This window comes from Dermacentor silvarum, chromosome 6 (genome assembly GCF_013339745.2).
Source record: "Dermacentor silvarum isolate Dsil-2018 chromosome 6, BIME_Dsil_1.4, whole genome shotgun sequence".
NCBI classification, from domain to species: Eukaryota; Metazoa; Arthropoda; class Arachnida; order Ixodida; family Ixodidae; genus Dermacentor; species Dermacentor silvarum.
This window is the reverse complement of record NC_051159.1, coordinates 132,086,928-132,112,978: the sequence shown is the minus strand read 5'-3', so window position 1 is coordinate 132,112,978 and position 26,051 is coordinate 132,086,928. Positions and strand designations below refer to the sequence as shown.

Genomic DNA, 26,051 nt, shown 5'->3' with positions numbered 1-26,051 from the left:
ACGTGATTTCTTTCACTGCAAATAGCTGCCTTTCTCTGAAAGTCCAAAAGTTTTGATGTAGCCGATTCTGATTGAAAAAGCCAACATGTTCATTAGTGGATGCCTACTCTTCTGTTCCTCGCTCGAGTTGTTTATTTAGTATTCTGGTAGTAGTTCATGAACTAAAGAAGTGCACTATACGAACGATATAGTCAGCGGAAAGTCAAAAACAATAAATCGAGGGTATCACGACTCAGAGCTGTAATTTTGTATAGATACGGGTCTTCGGGTTATGATGCCTGCGAGATAAGTTCAGCTTGTCGCAGAAAGTATTGTTGGTTATCGCCTACAGCTTGTATCTTCCTAGTCCTATGTCTCGGATCACGTGCGCCACAGGCTGGGTGTCACCGTCCCTCGCTCAATACAATAGTCATGAAAATATTTCAAGTTTAAAAACATCCTAACATACCCTTCCCAAAGATACAGATGCTTCGGTCTGGAAGTGCTTAGTCTACAATACAGCTAAATAAGTTAGATTTCCTCTGACCTAATGATATACAGTTGACACCCAAAGAAAATTCGAATATTTCCCGCCGGCGATATTCTAAAGACTACGCCTGTGGCCATCCCAGGTAAACAAGACACTGGACGTTGTAACCACTGAGCTATCGTTCCACCACAGGCGCTAGCACGTCGTGCTGGTTGGCTTTGAGAGCTCTGAGACAACAGTAAACAGAAACCTCTTAAGCCCACTTGACGGCGACCGCAGGCTGCCTATCGTGAACTGGAAGTGCTTGATAAGAAATATGCGGAAGTATACAGTCTGGAGAAGCAATCGCTGATATCTTGGTGGTGCGAGTCAAGAAAGACGGGACAGCACACCCGCCAGTCAGGACAGCCGATTTAGTCATGGCAAGGAACGAAGTGGCGAGAGCAGTGAACTTGTTACATATGAGCTCGACGAAATACGTATCCTTGAACGGATATTTAAAGGCCACATCGGTGCTTGTAACTTGTCGAATTCTCCAATGGCATCCTCGATTCCAAACTGCCCACCCAGTTTCGCTTCATACATTTTGCAAAAAAAAAAAAAAAAAAGTTCATTACAGGAGCAGAGCACGGCAAATATTCTTTTATTTACTCTAAGCTATCGCACTCCCTATAAATAGACATATACGAAAGCTCCCCTACGACACGGTTAGGTGCAACCACACTCTGGCATAATGACGTGGCCGACGTGCTAGTCAAAGCAAGAAAGCAGAAAAACCTCTGTTGCTTCAAGAACAGCCTTTTTTTTCTCTCTCTCTCTTCTAAGGCTCATCCACACTAGAGGAAAATCTGTATTTACTGTATATGCTCCCTTTAGGGGCCCACTAAAGCGAGCCTATACTATGGTCGCTAGAAGAAGCAGTGTGACGGGTGCCGTATGCGCGCCGTGGGAGAGGAGTGCGCAAAATGCGATGAAAATTTTGACCGCCGCTAGGACTTCTCTGGAGCGCTGTCGTCATCGGGAGCGCGTAGGGTCCCCAGCGCTGCGGCCGTGAACACATTGAGCCAGCGCGGTAGCGCGCAATGTTTAAACGGTATTCTAGAAGTGCACTGTTTACTGAACGCGTTACTTCGTTGTGTGAGCTTCAGAGAAGTGGGATGTAGCAGCGCCATGCCTTCGAAAGCAGACACGTGTTTTGAACGTGGCTGAAAAATAGGCACAAATTTTGCGCGCTAGAAAATAAAGCGTCGTTTTTTAAAGCGTAAGCTTTCTTTGGCGAGCTTCCCAGCCCTGTCACGCGAAACGTGTAATGCCTTGCATCTGCACAAAAATGCGTAATTTGCAAAGTTAAGGCATTTAATCGTTATGATAGTGTAAATGCAGATGATTGGTAGCTTTTTTAAGCGATAAGGAACAATTTAAAGTAAAAAATAATAATTATAGAATACCCATAGAGATACATAGAGCTCCTTAGAAAATGCATGGAGAAGCTTATGTAAGGGTGGGCCAACTGAAATTTGCGGGTGAGTCAACTTCAAATTTGGAGGTGGGCCAAATTAAATTTGGGGTGGGCCAACTTAAATTTGCAAGTGGGTCAGCTTGAAATTTGCGGATGAGCCAACATGAAGTGTGGGGTGGGCATACTTAAATTAGGGGGTGGGTCAACTTGAAATTTGGGTGAGGATCAACTTAAGTTTGGGAATGGGCCATATTGAAATCTGGGGTGGACCAACTCGAAATTTGGGGGTGGACCAACTTGAAATTTGGCTGTGGGCCTACTTGAAGATTTCGGAGTGGCCCAATGTCCATTTGAACGCTGCTGAGCGTCGTTCGAGTTATGAACTCCTTGCGGGCAAGCGAGCGCGTTGAGACACTTGGCGCGTTTTCCTTTTGGGCCTTAGCGAGGCGAGAGCTTGTGTGTACAAGGAATGCGCGCATAACACAGGCTAGCGAGAGTGACAGCGAGGCTGACATGCCACCGCGGCATGTGTAAACTGGTGCTGTTGACTTTCAGAGATTTTCATGTTACCCGCCACGATCGCATATAGTTGCTACGGCCTTGCGCAGCTGAGCTCGAGGTCGCGAGTTCGACTCCGGCACGGTGACCACGCTCCGATGGAGGCGGAATGCAAAAACGTTCATGTACAATGCATTGGGTGCACGTTAAAGAATCGCAGGTGGCCTACTTAATACGGAGCCCCCGCTACAATTAACGTACCCGACGTAATTGGGTCGTGGTTTTGGCACGTAAGACCACATAATTCAATTTTCAATTACAACATTCCATATCACGGCATGCTGTTCATGGCAAAAATTAATTAGAGCACTGCGAAGGCGAGCAACAGTGCAGATGCACTGACACCGATTATTCCGGAAAAGGTTTTGTGGTATATATCGCACAGGAGCGTGACAAATGAAATGAACTGGGCACTATAACACAACAGAGAACACGAAAAAAAATTAACACGCACTCAAGAAAAAAAAATGTAAAATGGTCAAACCACGCAGCCATCACTTAATTGCATAATCTATGGCGAATAATTCTATTTCTGTGAGAGAGCTATTCAGGGCTGATTGAGACAACTTGAGCTTGCCTTTTCTTATGTAATACGCTTATTTGGCTCGTCAGTTGGCCTAGGTGGTGCAGAATATTTCTCACAAAGCAATGCCAGATGCGAGATTGAAGCTACGAAATTCTTTAGTTGTGGATGACGCGATTGCAGTGTAGGGTTCAACTAAAACAGGAATAACAGCGTTTTATCCAGTGCTCAGCTTTACTCTATCCGACGCGTGCAGTGACGTGTGTCACTGCACGCGTCTGCACCATGCATGTCAGATATTCTCGACGTCAGTCACCGACATATGAAAAATACGACGCGCTCCCGGCTGTCACATTTGCGCCGCTTCTCGCTCTTTTCGCACGCACATGCAAGGCTTGGCGAATGGATAAATGCACGTACGTGCACAATGAATGCGAAAATTATAAATTCGCAAAGAAAAGGCGAAAAGGTAGCACGCATTCCACTGTGGGTGCGTCTATACGTATGCACCGCTGCATCGGCTGAACGCGCTCCCGGCGCACACAGCGCCCCCTAAGAGGGTCGCCACGTTTCATTGCCATTTTGTGCAGCTCCTCGATCATGCCCGTCACACTGCCCCTTCTAGCCGCAATACCCATACCCTCCTGAGACCCGCACACAACTATGGGGCATAATCGTTCTTCAAGGTGGTTTTCATTGTCTACTGCTATGTTATGAACTTGAAACACAGTTTTTTTTTTTTTTTTTTGCCACGGTTAAAGACGCCAAAAGCTGCGTCTCCATGTACATGAAAAAAATAACTATCTTCATCATCTCCTCATGTTTGCTGTGGTAAAAACTGCAGCTCAGTGATTAAATGCCGAGATGAAGATGCAACTACGTGTAGTATACGTATTGCCATGTTGCTGCCGCGCCCGGTGTTTTCTCGCAATCTCAGAGACTTCGAAACACACCTCGAGATTCATTTCGGCCGTCTGGGATGACACAGAGGTCTAGAACAATTCATTGCCAAATTTCTCGAAAGCGGATGACAAGAATATGAGTAAATCACTTCTTTACAGTTACACATGCACTGTACTTCTTACCCAGAGTGAATAATTTGCATAATCACTTCCGAGTGAATTTCGAAAAAAAGAAAACTGTCGACCCTTCCCCTACCGGAAAATGGGGGTAAGCGAAGCTTGTCTTGGATGCACCTTGTGTTTGATGGTTATGTTTCTTGTGAGTAACTTGACCGTGACCAAGGGAAGGTCAGGCGATCTGTTCGGCGTTGGCGGAGTGCCGCAGCTTCAGCGCTCGGATCGGCCCCGTCGACGACGCGCACTTTCACGGGCGATCTCCCGTCGGCACTCGGCGAAAGCTGCCTGTTGTTCGGAGGTACTTACACGCACAATGCGCGGCCGTCCCATCGGTTTTCCGAGACTGCACTGAACGTAGTAAGTGGTTCGTATGGAAAGGGAAAGGTTAGCGCCATCTTCTGCAGCCCTTGAGGGACCGAGGCGGGCGCAGCGCGCGCGGAACCCTTTCCAGGCCTTTTCCTCCCCGGCGGAATCGAAACGGCTCTGATTGGCTGCGCACGTGCGTGAGAGCGCACCTACGCAGCTGGCACCGTGCCTAATGATTCACGCTCCGGTGCCGGCAAGCCGCCGCTGGAGCCGGAGTTAGCGTTACATCGCCGGCGCAGGCTAGCGTATACAAGCTCCGCTTGAAAAGTTGAACGCTATGTGCAATGTATTGTACAAAGGGTCTTAAGACGATGCAGTACTCTAGGAAAAAGCGCACGCGGCCCGCCGCTGGCGGTAAAACACTGCTGCGGCAGCGCGTCCGCACCGACTGGAGGTGCGCCACTGAGGCACTCACGTGACAGCGTGAAAATCTGGCCACCTCTCTTTTTCTCTGCTTGAAGGTGCGAGATTTTGTGCACTTTTTGCCTTCGTCTGCTGACAGCTCGGCGCTGTGTTTACGTTTACGACGCCTTTGTCGCTGTGAGCATGATCATGCTGGTGTGCTCCCTTCCGTTGTGGCGTCGCCGCGTTCAAAAGACAAGGAGGAGGTACCGGGCGTGGCCTCCGTGTACTTGTCTTGGCGTACAGAATCGGATATTGGCGCACTATCAAAAAGCATTTCCATCAGGACGTGTCGGTTTGACCTCATCCTGTTAAAAACAATCACAAACCAAGCCAACCAAAACGGGCGCGAGCGAGAGCTACATGATGCCAGCAGATGCGAGTGCGAATCGAGCGGTTGAGCCGCTCCGCATGACACCAATTTTCCCCGTGCTCCTCACTGAAGAGGACGCTTTGATTGGTCTCCTCTGTCAGCGGCATGCAGTAAGCCCCAAAATATAGGTCCACGACTGATCCCTCCCTCTCTCGGCAAGAAGCAGCAGCCTCGTGGCAGCTTCCGCGGCGCGCCACGTGCGTTTTTTTCACTAGTGCGCGGGATGCTAATGGTTTCATTTTGAGGCTTTGTTATCATCGTTGCCAAAACTTCCATTTGTTGTTGTTGTTGTTTTACAACGAAGCTGTTAAGGGCTAGTTCCCCCAGGGCCGTGTCCGCGTGTAGAAAAAACTATCATCATCAGCATTGGCTCGAGCATCATCGTCGTCTTCCGCAGCTGACTTGTTGGCTCGTGCTCGGCACGCGTTCGTGCAACTGCTCTCGCGTTCGTCGTCGTCGTCTGCTTCCACAAATGGCTGCATTGCCGCTAATCATTCCAGCGTACAATTTCACTTCTCTTCTGTCGTCGTAATGGGGAGACCGCGTTTACGGGGGTATGAGCCATTGCTTAATTAAAGGGGGTATGAGCCATTCGTGAGCAACTGACAACGCGTCCTAACGCGTTTGAGCAACGCCGCCGCGAACGTGCATGGGAAAGGGCTCATCGTCGACGTGTCGATTCTAGCGTGAGGGCTTCCGAAGCCCAGGCGAAGCGTCAACGAAGAGCCGCGGACCCCGAGTTAAAGGAGCGCGATGTTGAGGCCACACGCCAGCGAAGAGCCGCGAACCCTGAGTTGCGGGAGCGCGATGTTGAGGCCAAACGTCGGCGCCGTCTTGCCCTCCAGGAACCCGACAACGATGGTGCATGCCTCGGCAACGCTAGCGCCAACTTCCCCGGTGCGACGGCCAGGTTTCAACACGAGTTTCTCAACCGGAACTTCAGAGCCAGCTGCAGTGCGTGTGACCGGTTGTGGTTCGAGCACAACGTGGTACTCGTCAGTGCAATTCGATCGGAGGAACACCGAAGAAACACACGACAAGCTTCGCTTACCCCCATTTCCTCGACAGGGGAGGGGCTACTAATTTTTTTCTTTTCTTTTCTTTCTTTTTTTTTTTTTGGCTGATATACTGGCAGCTTGTCTCTTTAACTCCCAAATTCTTTCGCAAAGACATTTTACAAAATTTGCCGATTTTTTATTGCGATAGCAATTATATGGACACTCCAAAGCAGATTTCTGCCGTCGGCGTCGCAGTCGCCGTCGCCGTCGCCGTGAGGTTCCGTATGACGTCAATGGAGATGAAATCGTCGCCGCGCGCCGAACGCTGTATGTGCGAGTGAAAGGGCGCGAGGGACGCGCGCTTTCATGGTGAGTGAACCCCCGGCGGAGAACAAACGCGCGTTCTGCGCCGTGCTCCCTTAAGGGCTGCAGAAGTAGGCGCCTTTTTCCTCCTTTACAATCACTATATATGTAGAGCAAACGCGCCTTTTTCCGACGCTCGAAAGGCCGTGGAGGGGAGGGGGAGGGAAGGGAGACAACGTTTAGCTGCGGCACCAAGTGCCTATTTATATCAGAGGCTCCGGCAACAGTCACCAACGCCGCACGAATTTTGTGCGAAAACGGGCAAAACGCCGACGGCGTCGACAACAGTTCTGCGTGTTGCCGGTGCTGCTGCATGTCCAAGTTTATACAGCTGATAAAGCTAATATCATTACTCCGTATAGCTCTCTACAAATTTGCTATCGCAATTGATGCTTCGCCTTTCAGGTGAAACTGCGACAAGTTTTTATTACACCAAGTTATTGCGTATTACTGCTGGATTTGCAAAATACATCTATACGTGCGCTTTATCGTTTAATATAACCCTAAATATGAATTAAAGCCATCGAAGCCGAAATATAGAGTTTCCCTCAGCACAGGTGTAAGGTTCGACAGTAATTATGTGAACGTATGATAACGAAAGCAATCAAAAGCATCGGAGGATACGCTCAAGTGCCGGGACCTAGACTGCAGGACGCGAACTGAGTCGATGTGCGTGGCTCGTCTCCGGCAAGCAAAGCCGATGAAAGAGAGAGACAGAAGAAAGGTGAAGGCAGGGAGGTTAACCAGGGGTGAAGATCCGGTTTGCTACCCTACGCTGGGGAGAGAGGGGAAGGGGAGATAAAGTGACAGGAAAGTAGAGATAGAGAAAGAAAGTGAGCACAGATACACAATCACAGTCGGTCACTGTCACCGCATACAATCACCGCACAGCACAGTAGCACTTGTAGCACTGTGAAGATCAGTTCAGGCTACAGCCGCTTGTCCAAGTCTGTTGCCCTTAAAAACTGCAACAGAGCCCTCGTCTCCCTCCACTGCGATGGCTTGTGATGTCGGCATTCTAAAACAAGTTCCTCTGTTACAGGTCTTTGGTCAAAACGCGCTATCGCGATTGCGGGCGGATGGAGCGGTGCCTGGCCTGGGCGGCTCGTCCTTTACGATGTTAGTACAAATAGCTAGGAGGTGTACAGCTCGGGCTTGGTAGTTGAAGGGTTTCAGGATAAATGATCACCTGTTCAGGTGCCTGCTAAGGCCCTGTTAACAAAACATCGTAATGCAAAAAAGGGAAACGAAGAATACTGGTCAATACCCCCTTCTCCTCCAAACACAAAGAACATTTCATTAGAACAAATAATAAAACAAACTGTTTGTATAGATATATGGTCAGCTAAGGAATCGGATTAGTTTGCACGCACTCCCGTGCATTTCTGCAGTTCCCTTGCCAGTGCAGTTGTTCGACCGTGAAAAATGCGAATCGGACTTACAACACTTGGTACGCTCCCCCCTTGCCTCTTTGAGACAACATAAAATCATTTCCTTCCCTTGACTTGCCTTCCGTTAGCGCGAAGCGGCCAGCCACGCGTGGCTGCTATTCCAGGATACTGGCTTGTTCGTTATTTATTCTGCAGACATCCCTCTTTCTTTCCGTATGCCTTATTCTTCAAGCTTCCGTGTACGAAAATCCGAACATGGCATTTCTTGAGTAACAAAGAAAATGGTCTTCGGAGCTTCGAAAAGCTTAAACAAGCGCAACAAACAGATGGTAAGAAGAAGACGCACCAGGCACAGCTCTTCTTTATCGGTTACAGACTTCAGAAATATTTTTGAACGTCTTCATGTCTCGACCATGTTTTGCTTTTCACTAGTGGAGTAAGGTGTTTGTCGGTTCTTGCATCATTGGTCCGTTATTCGTTTGAATGTGAAATTTCTTGGATGATGATCAGCAGCGATGATCAAATGCAGACTGGAAACGATGTAGACCAGATGGACAAGAAATTCTTTTCTAAGCAAACGTTTGTATGTATATACATGACAGGCAGAGCAAATGAATTTCAACTTGAACAATAGAGGCAGAAGTGTCTCATTTTTCGAATGTCTCAATGACTGTTAGAGCCCATACTCCTTTTAACTTACATTATACAGAGCCTCACTGAACTATCAGCAATCCTGGCCAGACTAAGGAACAAGATGTCGTTCGGAATAATATGTCAGACGGACAAAGAAAACGAGTTGTAGCGCAGCTGGCCAGTCCTACAGATTCAGTTGCCAATGAGTCAAAATTTTGGTAGCCCACAATCCGAAAGGATGGGCTTACACTTAAAAGTGAAGACATTAGAAAACCAAAGTATTTTCTCTGTTTCTACAACGACGTTTCCCTCTCCCATGCCCGCGTAGTCAGTAACGTACGCCGTCGGCGAGAAACGCTAGGCCCGCACAACTTATTGCTAGGCCATTCCAAAGCTCGGCTGCGTCTCTAGCCAGCAAAGAGTTAGGGAGACAGCGCCGCAACACCGCCTACACCAGTCTCACTCGGGGTTTGCCTACAGGGGCGAATTATGAGCATCGGCGGAATCCTAACTCGGTGTTTACAACACCCCGTTCTCTGAATCCGTTCTTCACATTCGCACCATGCCGCCACGGCGCGGTATGTGACTCGTCACTCGACACGTATGACGTGGGCTTTCCGAGCACTCAAAAACAAAATCTAAGTGGTTACCACCAGGACGACCGTCGGCGGAATCCGAACTCGGTGTTTACAAGACCGAGTTCTCCGAATCCGTTCTTCGCACCTGTAGCGCGCCTCCACGGCGCGCACTGTTATGACGCCACGCAGGCTTTCCGAGCACTCAAAAAGAAAATCCAAGCGGTTGCCACCCGGACGCGTAGCGGAGTTGACTCCTGCTCCGCACACATAAGGGGTGGGGAACTCGCAACCCTGTGAAAGTATACGAAGCAGAAATGCGACCTTACAAGTGGGTTTATGTGAAAGTATTGGAACGCCACATATATGTATGTATACGTATATTAAAGTACGTGTGAATTCCTGCCCATGTTAGGATGCGGTGATTGTCCCAAATACTAGACATGGCTTGCGGTTCTCGTGACGGTGGTGACACTACTAGTGTGTTTGTGACGTGTTCTTGTGTGTTGAATGTTGTTAGTTTTACTCAGGCCTATGGCACTGAGTAAAACGCATACTCGTGAAGCGCTCAGTAATTGTTGTAAGTACTTATCGGGCTCCGTGAGCTACTACCTTCCGTAAGATCCTGTGCTATTTGAAGACCGGTATTGCACGGCTCGGGACGCTCGCCCAGTGAGTTCAGAAATTTCGGGTAAAGGCTGCGCAAGCAGTGCGTACGTTTAACACGTCAAACACGTGTCCAATGTCCATACAAGACCCAGGGCTTAGATGTAGACGGAGATTTGAAGCGATCAACAGTGACCGAACAGGAGATTCATTAGGCCTGGAAACAACGTTTCGACGAGGGGACCTCGTCAGGGCGAAGTGCACGCGGTGTGACTTACCACTCCTCATACGTCTGTGCGGAGCAGCAACTAGTATAATTCTAGCCATGACATTTTACCATACGGTAATGAACCTGGCCGTATACAGTAAACATTTCAATCAGGTAAAACGCGCTAAGTGCAAGACAGTGAATTACCGCATTACCGTAAGATGCCGTACGGTAATGCACGACATGGCCAAAATTCACATTATGCAAACATTCGCAGGCGGTCGACATCGGCGGTTCCATCTTCCTACACATGTTCGGCGCCTACTTCGGCTTGGCAGTGTCGTTCGTGTTGAACAAGAAGGAGCACTGCGATCACCGCAAAGAGGGCTCCGTCTACCACTCGGACATATTCGCCATGATCGGTGAGGCACAATTGAAAATGAAAAATAGAACGTATGCGATTTACTATGACGAAATAACAAGAAAAGTAATTTGATCTCGTTGCAGGTCTCACAAAGCCGATTGTGCTATCGTCTTACTAACGGTCTCGTTGCAAGATAGCCTAATCAATGGCAAGAGTAATCGATTCGTGTATTATAGCAAAAAGTGTTTCCCAAGCTTTATAAAAAAAAGGCTTTTCTCTTTCACTGCGGTATAGCCTGACAATTCTTAAACATTAACCAGCTAAAGGCACGAGAAAACATGTATATTCGATTTAATTAGCAACATACAACTCCTCAACAAATTTACGTTGTTGACCACAGATCGGCTTCGGGCAGACATCAACTTGTGGGCGAACTTTCTTCTTGTATAAATCACATGAATAAATAATAAAATATCGGCACCTGTGAACTCTCCTGTGGCTTTCACAGACTGCGACAAGGAAAGAGACTGGTGGAGGCGAGTGCTTCACAGTGGAGTTCTTTTAGATGAAGTACAGGCCGTCCAGAAGGCCCACGACACGGCGGTAAGATTAAACCTTACTGTCCCGACGTGGGAGCCGCCTGCGTCAACCAAAAGGTTGATCTTCAGGACCTGAATAAAGTTCATCATACCATACCATACCTGTGAACTCTGCCGCTTATAGTCTTTATCGCGAGAGACAAAGGAAGATAGAAGACAAAAAAGTTGAAATTATAAAACATTGTTATTTCAAACTACCCGGTTCTTCACCAATCCCCCAGAGTGGGTGTGTGCCACTAACTCCAAGGCTCTACATCTACATCTAAAACCGTATAAACATGGTTTAGGACGCTCTCTTTTGTGATTACAACGTGGGTGATGATGATTATGATGATGATGTATGGTGTTTTATGGCACAAGGGCCAGTGATGGTCAAAGAGCGCCATATTACAAAGTGGAATCAGTTTTTTGTGACCACATGCCGATAGTTCAATGAACAAGAACTTTTAACGGGTAAGTCGAAGTTGTAGGTTGTGACATATGACAATATTCAGAGACCAAATATAGCTTTGATTCGAGCCCAGCGTCATCATAGAATTGTGCCTCCGAACTTATACGACGCGCTCAAGACACTCCTTCCTTTACCTCATTTCTCTCGTGCGCAGGGACGCTCTTCTTGTGGGTGTTCTGGCCCAGTTTCAATGCGGTATCTGCATACGGTGATGCCAGGCACCGCGCCGTGCTCAACACATTCCTGGCGCTTGTGGCCTGCACCATCACTTCATACGCCGTGTCGGCGTTGGTCGACCCAAAGAACCGCTTCACGATGGCAAGTACCTACCGAGTCGAAGTACATTCGTATAGAGTTTTAAAGCAGAGTAGTGCCTTATTCGAATATGTTTAGACGTGTCAATAACAATGTAACACTTATAAGTGCACCAAATATAACAATACATTGCAGAAGTTTTTCGACTGGGTTATTGGTATGGCATGACTGTATAGCTAAGATCGCATACACAGGGTCCGTGTTCGTTTCGTGTTTTCGTGTCAGTGTCCCTTTGTGTACCATCTTAGCGGCGCAGCCATACACCATATATACAGCAGTAATATATTGCAATATACTAGCCGATCCAAAGAGTTGCTTAATTATGAGAAATCTCCGCGGTGTCGAAAGACATGTGTATAGACTTTTAAAGCGGAAGAGTACCTTACTCGAGTATGTTACGCCCCTGTTACACGGGACACGTACGATCCCGATCGGGCTCGATCACGATCGAAAGTGTCTCGTGTTACCGGCGTATTCGACGCGTCACTAACAATGTCATATCCTTATAACGGTAACAAATATATTTATGCATCGCATATAAGGACCAGGTACTCTAGCAATATCAACGTTAGCATTAACTCTAAGAAGAAATAAACTCGTCTAACGACGCGATCAACGCTGAGATATGAGTATATGCATACTATAACCATATAGGACGACTGAACTACTATAAAAGGTATAGCTGTTTTGTCTCTGCATCGAATCAAGAAGCGGAAACGCAGTGTCGTCCTTACAAGAGCGCACAAATATTTCCTGGCGTAAGGTTTTAGGTGATTCTATATGTATCGGAAACTGGCTGAATTTTCGTGTTCTGGGGACATAGTTATAAGTGGATCACGCTATAGTTATCTCCCTCTTCACTCAGGCCCCTTCCAGCCATTCGCTCAGAATTGACAGTGTGTTATAGGTGAATAAGTTCTCGTACAAGGCAGAACTATCAAGCTGGTTTATAACTTCAAAAAGAGCGCTTCGAAACGGTCACAGAGCTCACGAAGAAAGCGGAAATGACAAGTTCATTTTTAACTAAAAAAAACATTTAAAGAACGTCGGTTTTTGACGTGGAACGTTAAGGTCTTTATTATTGCAAACGCGGTTAAACAGCAATTGCTTTAATAAGAAAGCCGAGAAGCAGGAAGCGACAGGACACCGAATAAATGACATTGCTGAAGTCATGGTTGCTCATTCAAACTAGGCTTCAATTTTGAATTGCACTGCTGTTTTGTTGGTTGGATGTTTTTTTTCATATCCCCTCTATAATGTGCAGGATAATCCCATATCGCTTAATCCTTGGCACCTTAGCGAGCACTAACCAGAATATTAGGATCATCCTGTAAACTACAGTACAGCATTACAACGCAACACGCTGTAGCTTGATACGCTGTTATGTCGTTTGTGCTACACGAAACAAAAGTGCACACGTGCTTCAAATGGCCGATGGATTGACGATTATTTTTTTCAGTGTGAGAAAGAGACAGCAAGAGCATGGCACTTTTTGTAACAAATCTTTTCTGTTCCCTTCTGTTTTCTGTTAGCTTGTTTTTCTGTGATTTCAACAAAATAATGTTTATCAATTGTTCTTCCGTAATCTTACACACACAAAAAAAAAGATTTATGTAGTTTATTTTATTAAGGGAGTAACATTTATTCTCCTTATGACTGCAGCTTTCATGCAGTGAGAGAGTCTAATGACGGGATGTGGTTGTAACGTATCGTATACGTGTACAGATAAGCATTCTACGTAGAACATATAAAATGTTTAAAAGGAAACTTTGGCGTCTTTCGGTGGCGCCGACTACTGCTAGTTTAATATAGAACAAATAACAGCCACAAATAGTTCGCTAGGACCTATGCTGACTGTTGCTTGAAGCTTTTATTTAAATGCAGAAGAGCATCATGGCATAAAGAAAGGAAAGTCATTAAGGGTAGCACACTGGGCAAAGTCTAGTTAACCTCCCTGCATTTCCTTCCTCCATTCTCTCTCTAAGTGGGGCGGGTAATGAGCCCCTGGAGGGCTTGGCGCGGAAACCTGCCATGGCAGTGAACAGTGTATAATATATCGACACGTGCGCAGGTACATGTGCAAAACTGCACCCTGGCCGGTGGTGTAGCGGTAGGCGCCACGGCTGACATGATGCTGCACCCTTACGGCGCGCTGATCATGGGTGCCCTGGCCGGAGCACTGTCCGTCTTCGGCTTCAAGTTCGTAACGGTGGGTATACACGTATGGCTAAAGCATTAACGCGAGCTTAAGCCCCTCTGTTTTAAGAGCTGTGGCTCCCTGAGGCTCTTGTGTGGTATACGTATTGACAATAGAAACTCGAGATCTTTAACTTGTAACTTTTAAATTGCGCGTGTGAACACACGCACTTTACAGTAAATATATAGACTTAAAGGCGCACTAGAGAGAAGATAAATTATTTGAGTCGTGTTGTTAAATTACCCTGCCATAATACAAAAAAGAAGTAAAAATTACTTGATAAAACAGAAAAGGCACACAAAAAATTGGAGGACGCTTAAGCTTCGCTTTTAAGAGTGGAACGTGATATCATTCAAAGATCCATGACTGCTGCTCACGCTTCCCAACAACTGCAGCTTAAGCAACCGTAATGGTTACCGGGAAACACTGGCGGCGAACGCTATGCACGAAGGCGAGCTTTCTGGTAGAAACGTGGCCTCTATAGCGTGGGGCGATGCCGGAGATACTGCACAGCCGCGCCAAAAGATTCCATAATTTTCAGGAATCCATTTTTGTTTCGTTCTTTTAATATTTCAGTCTGAGAAGATTTAACATAAAAGGCACGCGCTGTGGGTGTTTTGTTTCATGACATTTGTTTGTGGATTGTCACTCTCAAAATTCCGAGGAATAGCTTTGCCAAAAATGCAAGACAAGGTATGAGCAACATTGATGATAGAATGGTGTGGCAATATAACCCGCATATACCACATGTCATATAAGAAGGTGTGGTATATACATGTACCTAAATATATTCGGAGGGCCTGCGTGGTTGGGGATGATTTTCTCGGCCGCGGACGCCGGCGCTGACGCCGACACCGACGTCGACACCGACGCCGGATTTTCTGCGACACGGGGCCCTTAGCGCTATCGCGTTAAAACAAAAGACTGAGGGCCGACGCCGATTTAACGTTCCCGCACAAGCCCGCCGATATGTCATAAATTTTGAGAGCATCTGCTCATCCCTAATAAATTTTCCATAGATAAATAGGGGCTACTTCCTACGCGTATTCTAACAGTCCCAAAGAGACTGAAGTTAGGAAGTTTCAAGAATGTATACTGAACGGCAACGGCCCATATACTAAAAAGTAGTAACGTAACTGTGACGTACCGGCGCTGGGGCTACGGGGCGAAATTAAAGCCCCCCCCCCCCCCCCCAAAAAAAAAAAGTGAAACTTGGACTTTCATGTTCTCTTCTAATAAAGAAGCTGTTAGGGAGAAATTTTAAAAAAAATTGAATTTTGAAAGAATGATTAGTCTAAACTGATTTAACGTTTCAATTTAGTATCCCTTTAACGAACCCTGCCTCCTACAATTTAGATACACGTTTCTGCTGAAGGCAGGGCCATGCGACTTCTAGAACATTCATATGGTAGGCCTTCTGATATAGGTAAAAAGTAGCATGTATATTCGTATCTACGCATGTTACTATTTGTTATCCCGACAAAAGAAAATGAACTGAGTGGTGTCTAGCTTCTGAACAATTTTAGTTTCCGCATTTAGCCACTCCGTACAGAACGATTTGTTCGGGCTCCTTCCGATGTCTCCGTACGGTGGCTGGTTGTTAAGTGCTGGATTGTTCTTCAGGTGATTGATCAGATCAGAATGCGCTTGTGCTTGTGTGGTAATGATAATGGTAAAAATGCGTAATGTTTGTATGCTTCTCATTTTCCCCTTGTTCGTTAGGTATGTACTTTTGCATTAATGGCAAAGAGTTTAAGTAGCCGGATATAGAGTGGCCTAATCTTCTCATATTTCTTCTTTCATAAACAGTAACAGCGACAACACACACCAGCAATCATAAACTAACCAGCAATGTTACTTTGCAATAAGGAATCAGTTGTGCTTTGCTTTTCTTCCTTCGCCAATAAAGTCTTAAACGAATGGCGACGAACACGAACTATAACGGCACACGCACAGTATCGATTAGATTGTAGTCGATACTGATGATCAGTTCCACGAAAAGTTGAATCGCATAGCGCCCGCAAGTGAATGAGAGAGCGGCCTACAGCACCGAATGAAGTTTCTGAGGACCATCTTTCTGTCCATTAAGTCTCAGACGATTGCGGACCACGCATGGCCACCGCACTCAGGACCAATGTCCACGCACTATAATTAAGTTTGAAGAACTCTGGAGAGCGTTGTCGGCCTACTTCGGAATGCGAGGGAACTGGGCAAATGATGAGCATTTACAACGATTCGACTATGTAAAAGTGATGCGAACGACTAGCCGATATGTTTCGATCGACCAAATCGTTCCAGAGTTATCGGCTTTCAACGATATTCACAAGGCACACAGGTTACACGTTGTCTCAAAGGTTAAGGACAACTCCGTGTTCTTCCGTTTGTGTTTGGACTGCGTACTTGTACGGTTATTTCTGTCTAAATCTTGTTCTCTTGTCCGTGACTGTCTGGTGAGGCTGACTGCAAGTTACTTATAGATGAGTATGTAGGTTGTGCTGGCTAACGTTAGCCAAGCTGTTCGAAAAATAAAGGGTTAAAACATCATGGTGCGAGATATGATTACAAGACTTACGGTGGTCGGTCGTCAGAGCTCTGACGATAGAACACCGTAGGTCTTGTAATCGTATCTTGCAACGTTGAGCTTTTAGTCTCTTTTTTTTTTCATTGAACAGCTTGGCAAACACTAGCTGGGACACACGTTAGGTGAGTTGGGATAGCAAGAAAAATTTCTGAACCATAAACAAGCACAACAGATCGATAAGTATATTACCGCACCAGGTTTTATGTGATCTTACAAACTGCAGTTGAGGCCCTGGCGAAGACAAGTCCGGACTAAGAAACGTTGGCTCTAACCTGAGGCTCCTCTTGCTTAATTGCCCGCTGTTAAACAGATTACTATGTCTATGATGATTTACATGCCGTCGTTTGTGACAAATATTTCTCACCATCGTCTAATCTTCCACTCTTAAAATTTAACCCCGCTATACATTAGCGCCACCGTACGGAATGCTTGAAGAATATGCACGTCTTTTTAAACTCGCAACGTTCCCTTTCAGTGAATTTTCTCAAATTTGGAACACCTTGGATAACTAGAAATAATCACCACCTGAACAGTATGCCACGTAATGCTCGTACAAGTGAGTGAGTACGAACTTTATTTAGGTCCTGAGGAGAAAGAATTAAAGCGGGTACAAAAAAAAATACGGCAGAAACCATCTTCGATGACTACTTAAGTCAATGCGAAGAATTTATCCCCTGCACGTGGCGGGAAGTCCGAACGAATTCAAGTCCTCCCGGGGAAACGCTCGCGCGAGCCAAGAGGACCGCCACATGCGTGGGCCGCGACACTCTGACGACGTATACACGTAACCAGGGGCGGTCGCAGACACTACACGCCGCACCACATTTATATTTGACAAAGTGTTTTTGAAAGCGCATGTCTGCGTCCCGCAAGTGCCAGTACACCAATCGGCGCAGCTTGGTTTCGGTGTGGCCTGTTCAGCGGCCGTTCGCTTGGAGTGCCGCTGCTCTTTGGCCACGCGTCGCTTCTCTTCTTGCTCGCGCTCCACGGCCGCGAGTATCTCGTCGGCCCGTCGCATCGCCTCCTGCCTTGCCACTTCGGTATGCATCGCATACCTCTGAAGTCCCTGCAAAGCCTTTGCACTCTTCCGCTTCTATTCCGCTTGATATTTTTAAGGCCCATTGTTAATTCTGCAAGTAGAGGCCTACGCGTAACATAGCGCAGCTAGCGCAACCGAGCCACGTCTATGTGTGCCGCGCAGACCCTTATCGGTGAGTGGAGCAAGATGAAGCGCCAAGCCAGTAGCGGAGTGCGAGCGGGCGCGTGAGAGGGCGCGCTCATGCGCGTAGAAGCAAGTGAGCTGCCGCATGGGGGCACGATCGCATCGGCGACAAACTCTGACCTTGGACGGCCTCGCGTTTGACCTTGGCTCTGACTAGGCAACGAAATTCTTCGCATTTAAAAGCTTAAGTACAGTTTTTTTTTTTTTTCGTGCCATTTAGTGCTGGTATGTCCTACCTGGAAGTATTCGCGCCTTGCCACTTGATTAACTTTAGCAGCTATCGAAGATTAATAGTGCGATGTAAATTTTTCTCATATTTCTTTCTACGTCACCCCTTCCTACTATTGCCCTGTGTCGGGCTGCAGTGTATATAAATACACAAATAAATTAAATTATTAGGTATCCATCATGTGATCCCTTCTTGTGTCTATTCTCAATTGTGATACGTCTGACTGAGGCTGGTGAACTGCTTACGAATGAGCCCAATTACGTTCAGTCTGAAGATAAACTAAAAATCAGACTCGAAGCTTTGGTAAACTCTTCTTGCACATAATGCACCCGAATGCAAGAAAAAAAATCGTGGCATCACTGTGACGTAATCGGGTGCCGTTATTGTTTCAGCACGAAGTTGAAGAGAATCCCATCCGGCATCATTTTTCTCTGATAATAAGTTTCTCGCCGAACGAACGAATGCAGACTAAGTTCCGTAAGAGTAATTCACTGGCCTCACATTAGTGCTTTCATTATTGAGCATGTCCAGAGCATCCTAACAGTGAGGTGTGTACACCCTGGACTTGGTTGCAGCCGCTATTGTCCCGAAAGCTGAGGATCCATGACACTTGCGGCGTGAACAACCTGCACGGCATGCCCGCAATTCTGGCCGGGATCACTAGCGCCGTCATCGCCGCAAGCGCCACCGAGGATGAGTACAACTACAGGTACACGCGGTCAGCCAGCGCGTAGCGCACGCTGTAGTGCACGCTCGAAACGTTAAAACTTATTCAGAAAGTATAGCGTTGAAAACGGACAGGTCACAAAAATGGAAAGAGGACATTGGAAATTACAGCAAGGCCCCTTGGCGTTTATTGTTGATGCCCGTCCTTACGTCAGCACGCTTTCACAAATCGATTTCCACCCTAACCTATTGAGTGAAATTAGCTTATCTGGCTACAAATACATCAGTTCAACCTTCAATGTGAGGCGAACACAGCAAAGTGGTTATTCATATCCGCGCTGACTTCCCCCATGTGCTGAATCCCCATCGCGAAAACCAATATACCGAGGTCCGAAAGCGACATGCGAATATCTGCAGTTCTAAAGTTGACATACTACCCGCCAGTGGTTGCTAAGTGGCTATGGTGTTGGGCTGCTAATCACGAGGTCGCAGGATCGAATCCCGGCCACGGCGGCCGCATTTCGATGGGGGCGAAAACACACGCGTGTACTTAGATTTAGGTGCATGTTAAAGAACCCCATGTGGTAATCTAATGTACAGTAATCCTTAACAGTGTAATAAACATTCAAGGATATGTTAACCAGTTCCAACATCAAAACAGGTAATGAGAAGCATGAGAGTACTACAAAAGCGCAGAATTATGACGTCACAGTTTTGATTACGCCTCCGATTGCATCTATACTGCACAACGAGTGGCACGTTGTGACTGCATTTGTCTCCCCAGTGATATTCCAATGCCCATTGTCGACGCCAAAAGCGACGTATAACGCTGTGTATTAGCTGAAACAAAAACTGAATGCAAATGAAACCCGTCGCAGCCTGTACACGCTGTACCCGGCGCGGGCGCCGCCAGAGAACTCGACCGAGCTCAGCCAGGTGCTTTACTACACGGTCGAGGTGGTGGCGGGAGAAGGGCGCACGGCGGGAACGCAAGCTCTCTACCAGCTGGCCGCCATGGCGTCCACGCTCGCCATCGCCGTTGTCGGAGGACTGCTTACAGGTTAGTGGAGCACCGACAGATTACATTAGACAAGATAGATAGATAGATAGATAGATAGATAGATAGATAGATAGATAGATAGATAGATAGATAGATAGATAGATAGATAGATAGATAGGAGCACAAGCACAGATGAAATGTTAAACATGGCTATAGGACAGCCTAATGGCTCTCTGCTGGAAGGAATGTTTACGGGTGCTATCTACTTCTCAGCAAGCCCGACTCATCGAGAGAGGACATGACAAAACGAAGAGGAAAAGTAATGGAGGCAAATTACATTAGGCAAAGGTGAAAACTAGCAGCATTACAATTACGTCGCGTCTCAAAAATGAAATCCTCTTCTTAAACGATCTTCTAAGTTCATATCATTATGATTATGCAAAAACTCTATCATCCCGGTCATCAGTGTCCCGCGCCGTTGCGTATTCCGTAGTGGTTACGTTCACTGTGGTCACAACACGCGTGGTTCGTTTCTCCCGCAATAACGCTATCGAAGGTGTGAGGGCGCAGAAAATTTGCGCTACGCGTGAAAACAGGCCCGATATAGGCAAGCTCCTTGTCCCACTGGTGCGACGCAGGGCTTGTGATGCGGCTTCCGCTGCTGGACCCTCCTAAGGAGGACGAGCTTTTCGACGACTGTCCGTCGTGGGAAGTGGAGGCCGACACTGCCGGCGCCGAAGAGGCCGCCTCCAGACCGCCTGCCAAAGGCAACCAGATCGCCATGGTCGAGCAGCAACCGGTGAGAACATGTGCAATACCAACATCGCGATTCCGCGTTTAAACCGCCATCCAGACTCCACTCCATCATACTGAATTAGGCATGTCTGCGACATGGAATTTCAAGGTCCAAATTTCGAGTCAGAGATTTTCGATAACATCACAAGACAGAATAACGGTCGCATGGTCATTACACCACTGTCTCTCCGCCACTCCTACTTCTGCCGCGTTGCCGCTCCAACGTTCACGGGTGAGGAGGGGGACGAATAGAATAGACGGAAAGACAGGGAGGTTAGCCAGTTCTCAGACCGACTGGCTACCCTGTGTTTGGGAAAGGGGCTAAGGGGAATAAAAGATAATAGAAAAGAGATATTACAAAAAAAAGGAAAGAAGAGCAAAAAGAAGGAAACAGAGAAATAGGAAAGGAGAATACGACACTGCTTATAGCCTGTCTCTAAGACCAGTTATCCGCAAGAAGCGCAACAACGTTTTCAAGCCTTCTGTGCTGAGCATGGTCTCGGCCAGTGTCCCAGGACCCTTTCCTCCGACAAAGGGCGTTTTTAAAGTCTGTCTAACACTCTTGAAAGTTCTTTCCTGGGCGCAGTGAAGCGGGGACACTCACAGAGAAAGTCAGCGATTGTTTCCACTGTTGGTCAGTTATCGCATGCAGGGCTGTTGGCAATTCCAATCCGAAATGAGTAAACATTTGTGAAGGTCACGCCAAGCCACAAGCGGCACAGAAGCGTCTCCTCAGCTCTGTGAGTGATCCAGGGATAATGTTAAACAAGAGAAAAGCTTGCAGGAAAATGGAGGCTTGAAGTGATCAAGAGTGGTCGAACAAGCAATATCGATCGAGCCAATATTTAGACAAGTGCCCTTGTCTAAACATTGTCAGTTTGACGGGCACCGACTGCTTTCCTTAGCAGCGTTTATGAATACGTGTACATGTACAGTCGGGAGCACAAGTCTGAGAATCCCAGGCTGCCATTCAAAAAAAAAAAAAAAAAAATTTCCGTTGCAGCCTTGGCAGTGGCGTAGACATAAATTGTGTTCGAGATGGGGCACGCACCTGACAGGGGACGGGGAAGGTGAGAAAAGAGGTGGGTGCTAGTCAAGCCACATACTATTTTATTTTTTCGGGGAAGGGGGGGGGGGGGGGGGGGACGTGTCTGGTGTGCCGCCCCCAGGCTACGCCTCTGAGCTTAATGCAGGTTGCAATCAAGTGCTACAGCCGACCTGCGCCTGTTCGGCCAATGCAATCCATTCAGACAATTCCAGGTTGCACGGCTGTGTCATGAGTATTAATTTTTCGCTGATGCCGTGGTCTCTCGACTTTTGCGCACCACTGCAGGCAAACGCTGCTGAGGAAGGACAAGTCCCATTGTCTAAACATTGTCTCCAGCGATGTCCCTTGTTCGACCACAGTTAATCGAGTAAACGGGATAAGACAACTCCTCTCTCATATCAGTCCTTGACGTAAGCAAGCTCCGAGATCGTACTCACGATCGATCCCTATCAGAAATATGACTTCCAGTGTGTTCTAAACCATAATGTTTCTCTAAATCTTGCTGTCGCTTTCTGTGCTCCACCCTTTGAGCAAATCGGCTTTTTTTTAATTATGATTATTAACATCAATGCCGTGTTGTGTTTCGAAAGCACTAAAATACAACCTGAGACGGTACCTTTAAAGAACGTGCCGTTGTCAAATCACAGTTTGCTGGTCATAGTTAGCTAAACTGGCGGACAGCTTCCTGTAATAATGAAGTCAGAGCTACGGAGGCAAAGCACGCATGAGTCATAGCACTCCTGAAAAAAAAAAAAAAAAAAGCCCCACATTCTCATTCGCGTTTGTTTAAGCTGGCAAAGAGAAGATATAAAAATCTATTTACGACAGGAAGATAAGACAAATACTCTACTGCAGTGCTAAATTTGACTTTATTTTGCTGCTTCTCCCTTCCGCGTTTGGGCAAATGCGAAACCGTCGCACGTGGAAGCTACGCTGATTCAGATCCTTTTCCAAGAGACCAAAAGCGGTAGTCAAAACACAAGTGCAGAAGCTCCGCAACTTTTCTTTCATTGCCACAGAATGTTGTCTGCGAGTGCAGCCTTTCTGGTGGGCATTGCGCGCTTGCTCCTTGTTTTGATTGATTGATTGATTGATTGATTGATTGATTGATTGATTGATTGATTGATTGATTGATTGATTGATTGATTGATTGATTGATTGATTGATTGATACCGATGCAAATTCGTGCCCCATTTTCTTTTCGCATGTGCAGGACAGCGCCACACGGGCTCGGCTGCCGGCACACTTCAACGGCGCCTACGACGCACCGCCAGCCCAATAAATAGACTACCTCGCGCAGCCGCGGACGTACGATAAAGGCCCGCTTATGCGAGGAACGGTGTTCGGACGTACGAAATGTGTTACCAAGGTGTGATAGTGGTCCACGCCTGTACGGTCCTGCCACTCGCTGTAAAAAAAATATATACAAACGCGAAACTCGCGCCTATTTTGTGTAGTTGTACACGAACACATACATGACGTGGTGTACGGGAGGGCGAGCACTATACGTTTCAACTGAGGCTACATTTTGATAAAGAGGAGCAACTTGTGTTCAGTTTTTACTGTTATCTCATAGTTTTTTCAAGTCTTCGTATAAGTTAACGCCACTTTTCAGCGTTATTATGTACATACACATTTCAACTATACAAGCGTTTTGAATGCGATGAAACTGTTCGAACTGAGACGCCAGATTCTTTTTAGCTTTTTCTTGCGAAAAGCCGGAGGTTGCCGCCATTTGTCCTACCATGATTTCAGTGTCGATTATTACCTCGCTGCATCATTTGTTACTTTCACCTGTAAGTCACTAATATAATCATTATTCTGTCACAACAAATAAGTAAATAAAAGGAAAGAGAACGAAAGGAGCTTCCACCTGAATGACTATCACTGAGTACACAAGACACGAAGGCATCATTGCAAACATATTTGAATAAATAGCGTGTTCTGTTTCGTCTTGCTTCGTTGCTCGTCTGACTGACCTTGGTTCTGTGGTGGTTCCATGTTAACAACAACTCTAATAACAGCCAGCAACTTAATAAAGCCGTGAAAAAGAAAAATCTGTTAAGGCGTTGCGCTTCTAATTTAATCACTCACGGTGTAGTTCGCAAAAGCTACTACGGATCGAAGCTTTTAATTCGAGGCTATACGTGCACAGGCTTCGCGGAAACTTGTCTCTTTTGCAAATCCCGCGTCCTGTAAACGTTCGTGGTCAACTGTACATCTGTCCGTAAAGCACTTGTTCAAACACATTTCGCACAGCTCCGCACACACATTAACGTACGGACAGTGTGCAGCAACGTGAAGCCGCATCTACACCACAAAAACATGTTGGCCGCGTCAGTCAGGTTAATCAGTCACATGTCCCGCACAAACAGAACCAACTGCGGCGATAAGGACTCTCTGCCACACCGATGAGCAAGCCGAGATGCACAGGACGCTCTGCTCTGGCTTCCACAATATAGGAGGCCATTTCAACTTTCAAGGTTACCTACAGATCAACTACAAGGAGAGCATTGCTGCCCTCCTTGAAGAGGCGCAAGGTTCTGCAGGCTTGGTGACTAACCTTACTGCTCTCAACTGACGTTCAGTGCGTTCACTGACTCAAACACGTTCTAAACTGCTCATTTAGTATTATTCTCATAGAAAAGATAACATTTTTAAAAATTCACAGGGTCTCTTTTGTTATCCCTAAGACGACTTCAAGGCGAAAGCCCAAGTGCCGATGAATATAAAGACGGACACATGACGTACACATCCCCCTTAATTAGCTTAGTCATCCCTCTTAATTCGCTTACACATCCTCTTAATGCGCTTACTCATCCTCTTAATGCGCTTAGTCATCCTCCTTAAGTCGCTTAGTTTACTTCGCTTAGCCATCCCTCTTAATTCAAAAGGTCGAGGGTTCTACTCCCACACACGGTCGTGGGTTCGAGTGCCTTAATTAACTCTATCTTAACTGCGCCTCAATTAACTTCGCCTTCATTAACATCAAAGGTCGTGGGTTCGACTCCCACCAAAGGTCGAGGGTTCGTAGCCTTTTTGTACCTTTCGTGTTGTCGACGCGTTTTCGCTCAAGGTCGACTGACTCATGCGACATGTAAGGCTTTCGCCGCAATGTTAAGTGAGAGAGCACCCCCTCTGGCGAAGGTACTGCGGGCTTGAGGCCAATGAGACAACAAATATGAGTTAGAAAACCCGCTATACTGATGGCTCAAAATAGTCACAGCAAACGATACCAATATCCCGAGACCGAGTACGTAGTAGGCATTTCAGAGACATTTCGAAGCGCATTACAGACAGCACGTCACGTGACGCATAACTAATTGCATGATCACAGCTTCGTTTTTATTCACGAATAAATAAGGTGTCTGCCTTTCGTGTGAGCGCAAGGACGTGCTGCACCGCTTCTGGTTCCGCCTCTCACCTCGATTTTCAAAAAGCGCTACTTCAGGACACGATCGACGAAGACCCTCCGCCTATACAGCGGTCGCTGTAAAGTAGTAGGTTACTGTGCAGTAAGTAACCACGTGACAGTGGGTATAAGATGTAACGAAATGCAAGTTCACTGGAAACCACTTTGCACCCTTAAGGACATTTCCAGCACCAAAAACACCCTTTTGCCAATCAGAAATTTGCAGAAACGTGGGTGTTAGGAATGTTTTGATCACCAATTTTTTTTTTTTTTTCGTTTCCTGTAAAGATGTATTGTTCACCTAATGGGTGTTATAAGCTGTCAAAGCGACCTGTTCTTTTTACTATGTCGCCACCGTGCTCACAATTGAAAGTCGTTAGTCGAAAGGCATTCAATAGAGTGTCATTTTATATTAACAGGTATAAGTGGTTTTGAGGTGCCCATTAGTAGACTATATTAAATGAAGAATTCTGTGGATATTCATTGTTTAATTACGAAGAATAGAAATGCTCCCACTTACACCACCCTGCTTGTCCGAACACCCTGGTCATATAAGCCTCTTAAAAGGTACATTGGTGTAGGCAGCTCGAGCAGTGTTAGTATGCGAACGTTCCATGCGTATGTTTCTTCGGGTTGCTCTGATATGTATAGTGTGATTCAATGTGTTGTGACCATCGCCGTATCATAATGTAAATCTGAAGAAAATATAAAAAGAAAAACTCCGCCATTCTTTTTTCTTGCGGGTTTTAGCGACATCTATTGCTCCATGCAGTAACTACTACGTTTTAGCGATTCTCAGTGGTGCTGCCTAAGATTATTCGCTGGCATAGCAAGGCACGACAATGAATAGCACGTGCATGCATGGCCTCTAAGAAATGAGTGTAAATGGCATGTTTTGCACCCTTTACAGAAAAGGGTGTGATGGCAACTCAAAGCACCCACTGAATGGGTGTTTTGGTTTGTGGAAATGCCTTTTTGCTTGGGTGTAAGGGTGTTAGTCATGGACACAGTAAAGCACCGTGAAAGGGGTGAACTGGTTTATAATGTTCTCAATCAAGATAGCCTGTTAACGAGGGTGATCACCTGCAGTTGATATTCCCGCTAATCATATCCGGGATATTTTTCAATTTCCGCCATGTTGTCGAATTTGGTAATGGCGGCATTTTGAG

General features: G+C 46.5%; 1 protein-coding gene across 1 annotated transcript in view; it reads left to right on the top strand.

Annotated features, from left to right (window-relative positions):
• The window catches only part of LOC119456020 (ammonium transporter Rh type A), a 61,003-nt gene extending 37,516 nt beyond the window's left edge, over positions 1 to 23,487 (top strand). Inside the window, exons 5-11 of the mRNA XM_037717612.2 lie at positions 10,281 to 10,425; positions 11,572 to 11,735; positions 13,804 to 13,941; positions 18,537 to 18,670; positions 19,506 to 19,687; positions 20,266 to 20,426; positions 22,684 to 23,487. Of these exons, the coding sequence (XP_037573540.1) occupies positions 10,281 to 10,425; positions 11,572 to 11,735; positions 13,804 to 13,941; positions 18,537 to 18,670; positions 19,506 to 19,687; positions 20,266 to 20,426; positions 22,684 to 22,752 (993 nt within the window). The 3' untranslated portion in view covers positions 22,753 to 23,487. The remainder of the gene's footprint in view (positions 1 to 10,280; positions 10,426 to 11,571; positions 11,736 to 13,803; positions 13,942 to 18,536; positions 18,671 to 19,505; positions 19,688 to 20,265; positions 20,427 to 22,683) is intronic.
• The last annotated feature ends 2,564 nt before the right edge of the window (positions 23,488 to 26,051 follow it).